The sequence below is a fragment of the Xenopus tropicalis genome, chromosome 4 (assembly GCF_000004195.4).
Source record: "Xenopus tropicalis strain Nigerian chromosome 4, UCB_Xtro_10.0, whole genome shotgun sequence".
Classification (NCBI taxonomy): Eukaryota; Metazoa; Chordata; class Amphibia; order Anura; family Pipidae; genus Xenopus; species Xenopus tropicalis.
In genome coordinates, this window is record NC_030680.2 from 76,434,724 (window position 1) to 76,450,160 (window position 15,437).

Genomic DNA, 15,437 nt, shown 5'->3' on the forward strand with positions numbered 1-15,437 from the left:
TTCTTAGGTGCAAACATTTTATACAGGGAAACTTTCTAATTTGCACTACAGGACTAGAAATGCCTTTATCTAGCAGTGATTTTTTTTTCGGAGAGCACTGCTGCAGCTTTAACAAATTTCATCAATTTTTACCACTGCATCCATCACTCTAACCACAAATGCAGTTGTCTTCAAAATGAAGCAGAGAGGCACGTTCAGTTTTAATTACTAATCTAACCGAAGTTCTCTAAAAGGATATAAGCAACAAACTTTGTATGTGGAAGTGTTGCTTTCATTTGTATTGTGTGGTTTTGTTAGGCCACAAGAACATACTGTATGAAGAGTTACTTGGAAAAAATAGGATGTTAAGTTTAGAATCTGGGTTTACAGCAGGGCAAGCTTTAGGAATACCCTGCATAAGATGACATAAATGCTATAAGCCCTGGAATTACAGTTAACAATTTTGAAAAATCCATTTGAGTCTATCCTTAAAACTGGTACTTTAAGCAGTCATTAGGATGTTAATATATATTTTTAAATACAGAAAAGAAATAAACTTGGACTATTCTTTGACCCATGACCAGACTACAATTTGTTTTCTAACCAGAATGAACAAACAGTGTACTCAATGTAGTATGGCAGCTTGTAAAGATAAGACAGGACAAAATGTGTCTGTGTGCTCTAACCTTACTTCCAAAAATGCTCACTCCCAGTAAAGATAAGACCTTTGCAATGACTGTATATGCTTTCACTTTAGTGAAAAGGTAACTCATAAAAAAAATGAATGCTGCAGTGAGTGGTAATATTAAATGATGGTTTTATGGCTTTCAATACAGTCTGAAAATGATAAGCAAACCTGCATGTAAACAGTTTCTGAAAAAACTCCATTTGCATATTCTCCAGCAAGGCCTGCACACAGAAGTCCTATGATACTGGCTTCTGCAGACTAAAAATTATGGTACAGCAGCTGTTATATTGTTTATATAATTTTTTTATATATGTCCCCTGTTTCCATTTTCCTAGTGTGCAAACACAGTCTGTTATCTTAAGACTCTTCAAATCCAATGATATTAAAAAGTACATCAGAATCTCTTCATTTGCCTTCGTTCTTGACGTCGTTGTCGTTTTTCATTTTGCTCTTGCGGAACTGTAGAAGAATTATCAGCAGTGAACCAAGGACCAAGAACATTAATCCAGAGCAGATACAGTGCACGACCAGGAGCCTGAAAAACAAGTATCAAGAAGCATGATTCAGAAAAGAACATGCATACACATTAAGACTGTGAACTGTTTAGAAATTAAAAAGTACTGAAATTTATTTTTCAGAATATAAATGAGAAAGGCTATGCATCCTGCACTGTATTGGTTATTAATACCAGGAGACGTTAAATCATTTTAGATGTAAAAAAGAATACATATGGATTCGCTTAAAAGGACATGTCAAAAAAAAAAAAAAAAAAAAAAGCCTAATAAAAGCAAACCTAATTCTAACCAACTTTGCAATATATATTCATTACAAAATTGTAATGGTTCTATTCAGGCCCTCTCCTAGTCATATTCCAGTCTCTCATTCAAATCAAAGCCTGGTTGCTAGGGTAATTTGGACCATAGCAACCTGATAGCTGCTGAAATTCCATAAAATAACAGTGGTTAGCTATTATACTTAATCCTATCTCAGTGCTTCCATAGAAGCATTATTTAGCACTGGCATTATTTACCAGTGCTAAATATAAAAAAATGCAAATAAAAATGAAGACCAATTGCAATTGTCTCAGAATTGCACTGTCTACATGAGTGATCCTCCAACCAGTGGCTCGTGAGCAACATGTTGTTGAATGGTGCTCTTAGTGCCCCCCAAAGTAGGTAGTTATTTTTGATGCCTGACTTGGTGGCTAAAAACAAGATTTACTACCAAATAAAGCCTCCTGTAAGCTGATAGTGTGCATAGAGGCTACCTAATAGCCAATCATAACCCTTATTTGGCACCTCCGTGAACTTTTATGATGCATGTGTTGCTCTTTTTACATTTGATTGTGGCTCACAAGTAAGGAAGTTTAGGGACCCCTGCTCTACATCATACTAAAATAAGTTGAAGGTGAACAACCCCTTTAAGTTATTTGTATACATACATATACATACATATATACATATTATATTATATTATATTGTGGTTTTCTATTCTCTGCCCTGATGGCTCTGACTTTTGAAACAATTTAACACAAACCAGCAGAATGACAGACCTGACTTGCTGGAGAAGACTGGTGTTTACAACATTGTTTAAATAGTCATAACCAGGAATTAAGCAAATGTTGCTTTCAATAGCAATTACATTTACATATAACTTTTAAAGCACTACATTTGTTTTAATAAGTTCATTTTGGAAAGTTGTTTAGAATTATGTTTTCTTTTGTTAAAAATAATTTTTTGGGGTTAGTGTGTTTGGCATCTAAAAATCATTGCTTTCAACTCATTGTATAAGTTCCTATGAATGCATAAAACCCTTATGGTTTACACGGGCAAAATCAAGAGAACAGCACTTTAAGGGTTGATACAAAAAAAGGGGGCATATGCTAAAGAATGGTTAGCTATTATACTTAATCCTATCTCAGTGCTTCCATAGAAGCATTATTTACCTGCATATGAAACGGACTTGTGTCTAGTGTTAAAATGATAAAAAACACCCACTAATGCTATTTTTAATCCACACTTAGAACTAACCATCAAGTAGTGCTAAGTGTAACTTGTAATTCTGGGAGGAAGCTCTGCATTGTGGGTAAAAAAATGGACATTTTCACTTTTTAAATGGGCCTTTATATATGAAAAAAATAAATCATTAAAAAAATATATATCTAATTGAGTTACACATATTTATAAAGAATTTCAAAAATATCTAATTGGGTTACACATATTTATAAAGAATTTCAAATTGTAAAGCTCAAACATAGGACAATAGGAAGCAGGATTGCTGCAAAACAAACCAAATAAAGTGTATTTTTCCAAAAAAAAGCACAGCACTTTTAAGGTGAATCATGTTTGGGACATATCTTACCAACAGCCAGAAGAACCAGAAGTACAGTGAAAAACAGCTAAGGACCTGTACTATTGCTGTCAGCAACACAACATCCTTCAGATGTCTAAAGAAGAAAGTTATAGAGGTCAGAAATAAACACTGTTGGAATACATGATTAAAACAAAGGTACAAAAGCAAAATCTATTAAAAAGCTTAACATACGTATATAGATCAACCAACAGGTCTAAAAGTCAAATATGGCTCTTCAAAAAATGTTTGCTTATATCAGTGAACTACAGCTAATGGCCTGCAAGAATGTTTTCCTCCCACTGACCTCAAAAAAAGCATGTAGTCATTACCTGTTTGCAGTCAAGTATTGGAAGTAAAAAAAAAACAAAAAAAACACTGTGTCAATTAGAGAATGGTGCAGAATGGTGCAGAATGGCAGAGAATGGCAGAGAATGGCAGTCTACATGTGAATAACAAACAGCAAATCACAGCCAGTATCAAGGAACTTTTTTTTTTACACTTTCTACAAATGAATATAGCTGCCAGATAAAAAGACTGGAGACATGGTTTATACAGAACATTTTTTGAGCATTTTAGTATACTGAAACTGGAAAAGTTTGACGCCGCTGCTTTATGAATTCAGCATACACAAAAGCAACAAAGGAATTATATAGAGCAGATATTATAAGACTTTCTAAAAATGATGCAGACATTTCCAAAATGCTAGCCTTTTGCCCAGATCCATACATGTCAAGGCTTGATGCTTCCCTTGAAATGTTCAAATCTATTTTAAAGTACCGCTGGGATAAGGATGGCTTGGGAAGCCTTCATGTGCCCTTGTGAATAAATAAATACCTGACCTAGAATAAATACAATATTAGTTTCCATCTACTGTGCATTCTTGTGTAGGTGAACTTTCCTAAAGAAGAAGATACACATGTATCTAAAGTAGAGGCATCTAACCCATAATGCTTTCTTAGTGAATGCATAAAAACCCTACAAAAAGTACAAGTTTAGCCTTTCAGGCTACAAGGTGAAACTTAGGTTAAAAGGTGGGAGCAGCTGGTGCTCACCTGGGTGAGCGTGCACTCACTCTGCCATTCCTTGCTCCATGTTCAGGTCAATTCCTCCATCTAGAAGGCTTCCATCTTCAGAAAAAGATGCCTGGGCCATGCTTCGCATGGAACGATAAGCTCCAGCATACACTATCCCACTGAACACCAGTGTTGCCTGAACAAAAGAAATTTAACAATTTGTGAGATTCCTTACCTCTTTAGCATAGCAAAACATCATAAAAGTTTCTAAAAAAAATACTGGCGCTGCATAAAATTATACAGAAAAACAAGCAGTCCTTGTGGACTATTAGACTACCATAACGGAAATATATTCTGTAGCTGCATTAACTATTAAAGGGATAGTGACACATTCCAGGTTTTAACAGGACCGTGTCACTATGCCTACATAAACCCTAGTGCTGCTCTTCTTTGCTACTGAAAATACTCCGCTGCCATCCCCCAGCTCACCACTTACTAACTTGTGTTGCGCTCCGGCAGAGCTTGAAGTTTAACAGCTTCAAGAGTGATGGAGCGTTTGGGATGGAAGGACAAGTATAAACAGTGCTACATCCTATGAAAACATTGCCCCACCCCCACAGCGCAGGTAAACCAGGAAGCTGTTCAACTTCAGGCTGTGTCGGAGAGCGACACAGGTTAGTAAGGGGTGAGCTGCGGGGAGACAAGGGGGCACTTTCATTAGAAATGAATAGCAGCACTAGGTTTTATGTAGGCATAGTGACACATTCCTGTAAAATTGTATACTTAACTTTTAACATGTTATGAAATGGCCAATTCTATGCAACCTTTCAGTTGGTCTCCATTATTTAGATTTCATATTTTTGTTTACTCTTTCCAACTTTCAAATACCAGCAGCCAAAAAACTATCGCTCAATGAGGCTTTTATAACTTAGTTATCTTTTTAGGTCATCTCCTATAAAATCCTTTTAGAATTGGTTCACTAAATACAAACATTAGGGAAATTAAGAATTCTACTGAAATAGCTAATTGCTTCCATATGAACGAGAAATAATTATACACTATCATTTTAATATGTTAACTGCTCTACTTATATGTCAGTTACAACGTCAGCATTAAACACTCCTTACCAGTGATTTATAAATACATACTCTATAGCCCAGTATTTAGATGCATATATGATAAAGCAAGAGGTGGGCTACAAGAAGTAAAAAAGTCCTTGAACAAAAATATGATGCAAGTCTGCTTAATGCAAATGTATTTCTATGCCCTATGCTATACATGTCACCAAAATGGAAAAACTTCAGAAATTTAAAAAATGAAACTAGAATTTTGCACCTTATATGTCATTTCAGCTACAATTAAAAATGTAGTGTATAATTAGTTCTCTCTCGTTCATATGGAAGCAGTTAGCTATTTCAGTAGAAGACTTAATTTCCTTAATGTTTGTATTTAGTGAACCAATGCTAAAAGGATTTTATTGAACATGCATAATGTAATCTAAGATAATCCAAAACAAAGAGGGCATAAGACATTAACCTTAACTACAAGGAAAAGGTATAAAATTAATATTTTAGTCATGTTTGGCACTGTAAAAATCATGTCCTGTTAATACCGGCACTAAGTTTTCATACTTACCCACGTCCAGAAATTAGAAGAGCTGTAAAATATTCCGAGATTAATTGCTCCGCATAACACCTAAAGGAATCAAATTGCAATAAGGTAACAGCATCATGGTTCTTATAAACCCTACATAACAAACATCTTTAGAATGGTTAGAAAGGTACCTCAACATTTTCTAAAAACATTCCTTTCCAAACTTTTATTGCAATATATTTAGGGGCCCATTCACTAAACCACATTTTTTTTTTCAGAAAAAAAACCCATATTTTTTCTAATTTTTAGAACTTTTCGTTAACCACAATATTTTTGTATGACGAATTTTCACACATCAGAAATTATCTTGGTTACTCCGATTTTTTTCCAATCATGCTTTTAATTGCCGAAAAATTGTGGTTTCATGAATGGGCCCCTTAATTACTTGTATATTTGGTATATTGGTTATGATTTTGCAGGTTATCTTTCTCTGTGTATACATGAAATACTACTTCATACAAACTATTTTCATAACAATATACTTTTAATAGTATGTGCCATTGTATTTGTATTCTCTATTTAGCCTTGGAGTGCTACCACAACCCCCTTCTGTGAATTTAGAAATCATTGTGTGGTGCTACAGGAAGCCTAGTTTAAATAATTAACAGACAACAAATTGAAGTTTAAATTCTCAGCTTGTGGGAAAATGCAGGCCAAAAATCAGCCCCGTCGCTGGAATCAACCTCCTACCTTGCCTGCACCCAGAACCATAATGTCAGCCCAGGTGCAGGCACACAAGGCAGATACCAGCAAGGAAATTCAAGAGTTTGCACTTCAAAGCTGATATCCACCACATGTTCCTGCACCAAAGCCAACAAAATGGCTCCAGGTGCAAGCAAGGTATAAGGCTGATGCCTGCAGAGGGGTTTATTCAGGCCTACTTTTTTCCACGGGTTCAGAATCAGCCACGTGTGGCATCAGCTTAAGAGGAAGTACAGCGCTCCTGTAAGGAGAATTAAATCACTAAAAAAGAATCAAAACAATATCTGCATATATAAACACCAAGTCCCAGGTTAGACTGTAGCATGTGTGGAGGGTCCATGTGTAGTGTGAAAAATTTAAGGCAAAGTTCTCTGAAGTGCTTACTGTAGCTCCAAGGATGATGCGCAAGTAGAAACTCAATGTCTCCTTATTTTCTTCATAAATCTGCTTCTTTCCTTTTGTTCCAACCTTACCCTTGGGCTATAAAAGAAAGAGCATGTGTAATACTGATTTTCCGCCAGACATAACTACTACCGAATACAAAGACACATACTCTTTACCACAAACAGTATTAAAGTATTTGCCTGTAAAATCTAGCACCATACCAGTTCCATTGAGAATAGAACACTGCCATATATTTTAACCACACTGAATTTAATTTACTCTGGCACCATTTGATACATGAACCAAATAGTGGGATATGTATTTACGGGGAGAAAATGCCCCACTCCAGAAACCTTAACTATCAATCAGAAATTAGCATTTACAGGTCCAAACCTTTAGAATAATAAGGACACATTTATTGATAGCTATGGATAGCTGGTCTGGGTCAACGTTTGCCCTAAACTTTTGCAAAATCCCACAAAGCCAGTCTCAGGTAAACTATGACTGTAATCTCTGTAATCCTACACTGTATTTTGTCACAGATGACAATAGGCTCTCAAGCCTAAAACACTCCTAAGTTATTTCTAGTATTTTTTATTAGAAATTGTATTGTTTTCTTTTTTTTTTTATAAAAGAGAATGCTTACCCAGTTCCAAGGTGGAGCACTTTCAAACCCAATTTTCCCAGAGAAGTGCAATTTTCCCCTACTTTAGCAAAGCATACAATTTGCAATGATTGCTGACAATACAATTAGTACTGCAAAGCAGTAAAGCAGAGCAATGGCATGCAAAGTAGCACTGGAATCTTGTGCAGCCCTGGTTCTTAATGGTAACAATGCTGCAAGAACAGTGGAGCAGAAAGTCTGCAACCTCTTGCTCCAGTGGGGTTTGCAAAACCCCAAGACTAGGGAAGCATTATATTTTGCTAGAGGAACTTAAAGGAACTTAATTTGGCATAGGTGAACATCTTCTTTAAAAAGGACAGTTTCACTGATTACTTGTGCTTATTCAGCATTTGTTAGCTGTACCTGTCAAGTTTGACAATTCCCAAAACCCACTGAAATCACTTTTAATTCTGAATCAAAACAGCCTTTAGGAAATCATACCTCTTTTAATGAATAGTAATTTATAGGGAAAATGCATAAAGCAGGGTTTAACAGGAGCCTTTTTTGGAACCCAATTGCATTATTTCAACAATCCTGAAATAACATGAAGTACTAGTCTATGTATCTCTGCTCTAAACTTCCTACATGCTATGACACCGTCATTCTGTCCTTTGTGAACAATATCTATACCTACTGTTTACCAATCAAGAAAAATCCTTCAAACCCTTTCGACTTCACAAGGAGTGTTAGTGGTTATTAGCGTGCAGTTCCAGCCACACTCCAGTAGAGGCTTAGAGCGTTATACCCTATGTAACATCTATAACACGTTATAATAACATTCTGGCTATTGGCGACTCCCTCAACGTCGTTACATCCACCCCACCAAAATGTGCCCTGCTCCTTGCTCCCCCTGTTTAGTTAGTCTATTCCCATACGAATTTTCTCTTACCGCCATGACTGAACCGGGTAGTCAAGCAAAATACTAGCACCAACTCAGCAATGTGCAGACTTCCGGCGCCAGCTGATGACATAACTGACAGGTAAGACGTTATTTCCGCCAGGGAATTTTAATAGTTGAATCGTCTCCCTAGGTTGGAACAAGTTACACGAAATAAATCCGATTGTTTCAATTATAATGAACCTTGCGATAAAAGCCCTCAAATCTAGAGAGTGCACGTTTTATCTTGTTTTACGTTTATATTAATCGTTATTGTGTTGTAGCTGGACGGACTGTAAGCAACATTTCAAAGTATTTTTTTTATTTAGTATATGTTTTAAATTATTTGCTTTTATTGTTGTTTTCATAACTATAAACTTAATAAAAACCACTATAAAGAAGACTAATTACAGATTGTTTTATACTACCACTGTCTAATTAACACAAACATTTATAGTGACCAACCCATTTAAAGGAACAGTAACACCAAAAAATGAAAGTGTATAAAAGTAACTAAAATATAATGTGCTGCTGCCCTGCACTGGTAAAAGTTGTGTGTTTACTTCAGAAAGTCTACTATAATTTATATAATAAGCTGCTATGTAGCCATGGAGGCAGCCATTCAAAGGAGAAAAGGCACAGGCACATAGCAGATAACAGATAAAACACTATTGTATTCTACAGAGCTTATCTGTTATCTGCTATATAACCTGTGCCTTTTCTCCTTTTTTCCAGCTTGAATGGCTGCCCCCGTGGCTACACAGCAGCTTATTATATAAATTATAGTAGTGTTACTGTAGCAAACACACCAGTTTTACCAGTGCAGGGCAACAGTGCATTATAGTTTTATTACTTTAAAGCTCTTTAATTTTTTGGTGTTACTGTTCCTTTAAAATAGCTTAGCTTTTGATTTCTAAAGCCCACTTTGTTCAGGCTTCTCATATCATATAATCCTCTTGAGTACCAGTCTGAACTATGGTGTATTTGGCAGTTTTTTCCACACATGTACACACACTGGGTCATTTAAACAAGTCTTACCCTTCAATAGTCTGTGGTACATGACAGATTTTTTCCCCACCATGTCACTTTGTTGCATGGAACAGCATACTAATATGGCTATGATTATGGCTAATAATGGAGACTGAAATATGTGCTACAGATCTAAATGAAAGGTATTTGCAAACTAAGGCACACTTGCACTTGCTGTGCCTGAAATATATGACACTGCCAATATTTAATCAAGAGTGTTGGACACAGCTGTTCTAATGCCCTCCCTACAGTGCATTCTGTTCCTCTCTACAGCAGTGCTGTCCTCTGTGTGGCCCCCCACCTGTCTGGCTGCTTTGATGGCTTACTCTTCTGTAAGCTTTAAATGGTATCAGTACTGTGATTAACTGCCCCCCCCTGCATGGTTCTCACCTCAGATTCAGGCTGTAATCAGGCTGTATTGTTTAAATATGTAATCCCCTGTGTTGTTCACACCTTTTAATCTCTACATTGTTCACCCCCTGCAGTGTTCACACCTCAGGCTCAGGCTGTAATCACCCACATTGTTCCCCTGTTCACACCTCAGGAGGAGTAGAAACCCACAAATAATCCCTGCATACTACAAAAAGAACATATACTGAGGTGGTACTGCAATTAAAAAGTTTTTTAATATATAGTTATTGTGCAGACTGTAGGAGCAGTGCCAGCATTGTGTCACTGTATGCTGCCTGTGTGTGCCATACACACAGGCAGCATAGGGCAAGCAGAGTATGACACACACAGGCAGGGTAGGGAAGGCAGAGTATGGCACACACAGGAAGAGTAGGACAGGCAGAGTATGGCACACACAGCCCAAGTTTGGCACAAACCAGCCAAGAATGGCACACACAGTGAAAGTATGGCACACGCAGGCAGGGTAGGGAAGGCAGAGTATGGCACACACAGGCAGAGTAGGGCAGGCAGAGTATGGCACACACAGGCAGAGTAGGGCAGGCAGAGTATGGCACACACAGGCCAAGTTTGGCACAAACCAGCCAAGAATGGCACACACAGTGAAAGGATGGCACACGCAGGCAGGATAGGGAAGGCAGAGTAAGGCACACACAGGCAGGGTAGGGACGGCAGAGTATGGCACACACAGGCAGAGTAGGGCAGGCAGAGTATGGCACACACAGGCAGAGTAGGGCAGGCAGAGTATGGCACACACAGGCCAAGTTTGGCACAAACCAGCCAAGAATGGCACACACAGTGAAAGGATGGCACACGCAGGCAGGATAGGGAAGGCAGAGTAAGGCACACACAGGCAGGGTAGGGACGGCAGAGTATGGCACACACAGGCAGAGTAGGGCAGGCAGAGTATGGCACACACAGGCAGAGTAGGGCAGGCAGAGTATGGCACACACAGGCCAAGTTTGGCTCAAACCAGCCAAGAATGGCACACACAGTGAAAGTATGGCACACACAGGCAGGATAGGGAAGGCAGAGTATGGCACACACAGGCAGGGTAGGGAAGGCAGAGTATGGCACACACAGGAAGAGTAGGGCAGGCAGAGTATGGCACACACAGCCCAAGTTTGGCACAAACCAGCCAAGAATGGCACACACAGTGAAAGTATGGCACACGCAGGCAGGGTAGGGAAGGCAGAGTATGGCACACACAGACAGAGTAGGGAAGGCAGAGTATGGCACACACAGGTAGGGTAGGGAAGGCAGAGTATGGCACACACAGGCAGGGTAGGAAAGGCAGAGTATGGCACACACAGGCAAGGTAGGGAAGGCAGAGTATGGCACACACAGGCAGGGTAGGGCAGGCAGAGTATGGCACACACAGGCCAAATATGGCACAAACCAGCCAAGAATGGCACACACAGTGAAAGTATTGCGCGCAGGCAGGGTAGGGCAGGCAGAGTATGGCACACACAGGCAGGGTAGGGAAGGCAGAGTATGGCACACACAAAGGCAGGGTAGGGCAGGCAGAGTATGGCAGGTTTTTGCTGTACTACAACCATTAATATGGGTATGGTCATGTGATAACATGGGTGTGGTTTCAAGTGGGTGCGGTTTCAAAAAGGGGAGTGGTCAAAACTGGCTTCCATTATCGGCCCTCCACCACGTAGGTCTGAAAAAAATTCCGGCCCTCGGTACAACAGAAGTTGGACAGCACTGCTCTACAGGGACACTTCAAGTTCTTTGTACCTCTATGGATGATGAAGATTATCAATCAAAGATGTAGCTCTAAGCGTTTTCTTAGAAATAATCATCTGTCACCAACCTCTGAAAGTTGGGGAAGCATTTTTACTGACCAGTGTTGCTTTAGGGCAATGGTATATTACAGTAAACTGCTAATTTTTACTCAATTTAGAGAATTTTGTAAAAAAAAAAAAAAACTGCTAATGTTTTGAAAACCCATTTACCATCTTTTAGGTGTTCTACTTCTCTAACATACATGTATAACGTTTGGTTATCTTACTGTAGAGGGTGCTTGTGACATGTCTTTATGAGTATGGTATGTTTGCAGTGTAACCATTCAAATAAATGTCTCTCAAAGATGCACATACCATAGTAAGTTAGGTTGAAAAAAAGACACACGTCCATCAAGTTCAACCCTAATGCCTATATATAATCTGCCTAACTGCTAGCAGATCCAGAAGAAGGCAAAAAAACCCATCTGAAGCCTCTCTAAATTGCCGCAGAGGGGGAAAAATTCCTTCCTGACTCCAAGATAGCAATCGGACCAGTCCCTAGATCAACTTGTATAAGAGCTATCACCCATGACCCTATATTTCCTCACTTGCTTAAAAGGCATCCAACCCCTTCTTGAGGCTAATGTTTCAGCCAGTACTATGGATCCAGGGAGAGAATTCCACAACTTCACAGCTCACAGTAAAAAATCTTTTCCGAGGTATTTAGACGGAACCTCCTTTCTTCTTATCGGGTGCCCTTGTGTTAGTTGGAAGGACCTACTGGTAAAAAAAGCATTAGAGAGATTATTATTTGATCCCCTTATATATTTATACATAGCTATATCACCCCTTAAGCGCCTCTTCTCCAATGTAAACAACACTAACTTGGCCAGTCTTTCTTCATAACTGAGACTTTCCATACACTTTATTAGCTTAGTTGCCCTTTTCTGTACCTCTCTAACTCAAAAATATACTATTTGAGGACTGGACAGCAGAAATGTATGGCATTTTCTAGATGGGGCCTTACCAGCACCATGTAAAGTGGAAAAATAACCTCCCGTGAATCTATGCTCCTTTTAATAAAGCTCAAAACCTTGCATACACTTGCAGATGCTACAGCCAAGTTTATTATCTACAAAGACTCCAAGGTCCTTCTCCATTATGGATTTGTCAAGTGCAGTGCCATTAAGTGTATAAGTGGCTTGCAAATTTTTACACCCCAGGTGCATGACCTTACATTTATCTACATTAAATCTTATCTGCCACCTTGCCGCCCAGATTGCCAGTTTGTCAAAATCTTACTGCAAGGATGCCACATCCTGGATAAAATTGACTGGTCTGCAGAGTTTTGTGTCATCTGCAAACACTGATACATTACTTATAATACCTTCCCCTAAGTCATTAATGAACAAGTTAAGCAAAAGTGACCCAGTGCAGAACCCTGAGGGACCCCACTGAGAACCTTACTCCAGGTAGAGAATGTACTCAATGTGGTACTGATTTTTTTTAGAAGATTCCTGGATTATTTTGTGCATATTTTAAAATGCAGCTTGTGATTTGCCCTTTTTCTCATGAAGTGCTTTGAAAATGATCTCCTGTATTTGTCTAAGCATTTGATCTATGCAAGCCAGGAAACAAGGGCCCTTGCACAGTATTGGGTGTAGTCCAATGTTATGTGGGCAGTTTGCTATTAAATCCAACTACATGGGACCTCTTCTGATGTTGGTCTGTTTAGGAATGACACGAGAAGGGTTTTCTAAGGTTTCTAATCCTTTTTCTAAACAGAGCAACATTAGGGCAGTTCTCTCTCTCCCTTCTGAACATGTTCTCCCCATTGTAAAAACACCTTAATTTGGTGATGATAAATATGCCCAATGAATGAACTAGCAATATCCACAGTATATAGATATTAGTCAGGTAACACTACACATACTGATAACTGTACAAAATAATTGCCAGTATGTCTGTAGCCAGCAGTAAGCCCCCTGTTCCTAAACAAAGTACAGGTATCGCACCCCTTATCTGGAAACCCGTTATCCAGAGAGCTCCGAATTATGGAAAGCCTGTCTCCCATAGACTCCATTTTAATCAAATAATTCAGAATTTTAAAATTGATTCCCTTTTTCTCTGTAATAATAAAACAGTACCTTGTACTTGATCCCAACTAAGATATAATTAATCCTTATTGGATGCAAAACAATCCTATTGGGGTGACTTAATGTTTTATTGATGATTTTTTAGCAGACTTAAAGGAGAAGGAAAGGCAAAATGTTAGGCACCCCCAAGTGACTTAGATTGCTTACCTTGTACCCTGGGCTGGTGCCCCTGTTAGGAGAAAACAGCAGCAGCCCATGGTACTTGTAGCGATGTGCTTCCTCCTTCCTTTTTCTTCTGCCGGCGAAATCTGTGGGCCGGCGCATGCACAGTAGAGTGAAAAGCTGACTTTCTTGTTTAAGTTCGGCTTTTCACTCTACTGCGCATGCACGCGCAAGCGAATAGGAAGTAGGAAGCACTCGCTGCTACCCCGTGCTGGTGCTGTTCTCTTCGTACAGGGGCACCAGCCCGGGGGAAAAGGTAGGCGATCTAAGTCACTTGGGGGTGCCTAACATTTTGGCGCCCCCAAGTGACTTAGCCTTTCCTTCTCCTTTAAAGGAGAAGGAAAGGCTAGTAAAGAGTAAATCTCAAGCTGCAGGCATACCTTAAGTTCTCTCAATAGTGCCCTTAAGTCTCCCCATATTTCACCTGTTCAGAAGATCTGAAGCCAAACAGGAAGAAAAAACGCTGAGCTGTGTAAAGAGAATTCGCGCAAGTTGTAACGCTACGAAAAAGTAGCAACAATTTACGAAAAAATCGGACGTTCATGGATTAGTAAATGTGCCCCTATGAGTCAGCTTCCTGCTGATTGGCTCAGATCCACATTCCTAAGGGGAGGAGTGAGTTCTTAGCATTCTTGAGGGAGGGGGGAGCAGGAGAGAGCAGAGAACAGAAAGCTGCGTGTCTCTGGCACAGGAATTACAGACACAACTAATCTTTTTTCAGAGAAGTCAGTGCAGTGTTTCTGTGAGTGCTTATGGCTGTATTTACATAGACCTTTCTGATAAAGCTTACTTAGTTTCTTTCTCCTTTAAGGTATGGAGATCCAAATTACGGAAAGACACCTTATCCGGAATACCCTTGGTCCCGAGCATTCTGGATAACGGGTCCTATACCTGTATATGGTAGTGATCCCATTATAAAATAGCAAATGTTTCAGACTAAAATGACTCAGTACATATAGGAGAGTGATTTAGTGACTTTTATCATAAATTATAATTTTACATTGAACTTGACAGGAGTGTTATTGATCTGGGCAAATAATGGCAAAATGGCTCCCAGAATACTGTTTGACAGAACTGTACCCAGGGAATTATAATTAGTGTAGCTACAATAGATTGTTATATGCACCAGAACAGCAGGAATATTGTTATAAAGTACTCTTCTGCTTCACTCCTCCAATACTTAAAGGAACAGTAACACCAAAAAATGAAAGTGTATAAAAATAATTAATATATTATATACTATTGCTCTGCACTGGTAAAAGTTGTGTGTTTTCTTCATAAACACTACTGCAGTTATATAAATACCCTGCTGTGTAGCCATGGGGGCAGCCATTTAAATTGAAAAAAGGAGAAAAGGCACAGGTTACTAAGCAGATAACAGATAAGTAGCATAGATTCCCATTGTATTCTACACAGTTTATCTGGTATCTTCTTATGTAACCTGTGCCTTTTCTCCTTCTTTCAATTTAAATGGCTGCCCCCATGGCTACACAGCCGCTATTTCTGTTAACTATTGTAGGGTTTCTGAAGCAAACACGCAACTTTTACCAGTGCAGGGCAACAGTACATTATATTTTAATCATTTTAAAACATTTTTATTTTTTAGTGTTACTGTTCCTTTAAGTGCTGCTTCCAGA

At 38.9% G+C, this 15,437-nt stretch overlaps 1 protein-coding gene across 2 annotated transcripts; it reads right to left on the minus strand.

The window, feature by feature from the left end:
- Positions 1-779: 779 nt before the first annotated feature.
- Positions 780-8,404, minus strand: tmem208 (transmembrane protein 208). Of its 2 annotated transcripts, none has more exons than NM_001126739.1 (6): positions 8,325-8,404; positions 6,772-6,867; positions 5,668-5,727; positions 4,092-4,228; positions 3,029-3,113; positions 780-1,202 (listed from the first exon to the last, which is right to left on the minus strand). In NM_001126739.1, the coding sequence occupies exons 1-6, from the start codon at positions 8,328-8,330 to the stop codon at positions 1,062-1,064; spliced, it is 525 nt and encodes a 174-aa protein (NP_001120211.1). In that variant the 5' UTR covers positions 8,331-8,404; the 3' UTR covers positions 780-1,061. The 2 variants fall into 2 exon arrangements, with proteins under 2 accessions (NP_001120211.1, XP_017948413.1); XM_018092924.2 differs by lacking the exon at positions 8,325-8,404 and adding an exon at positions 8,070-8,262.
- Positions 8,405-15,437: the final 7,033 nt, after the last annotated feature.

Excerpts from the sequence above, each read along its gene's own strand:
- tmem208 (NM_001126739.1), bottom strand. Across the intron at positions 4,229-5,667 it reads CTTCTAATTTCTGGACGTGG|GCAACACTGGTGTTCAGTGG; the intron begins GTAAGTATGAAA and ends TCTTTTGTTCAG. Across the intron at positions 3,114-4,091 it reads ATGGAGCAAGGAATGGCAGA|ACATCTGAAGGATGTTGTGT; the intron begins GTGAGTGCACGC and ends TTTCTTCTTTAG.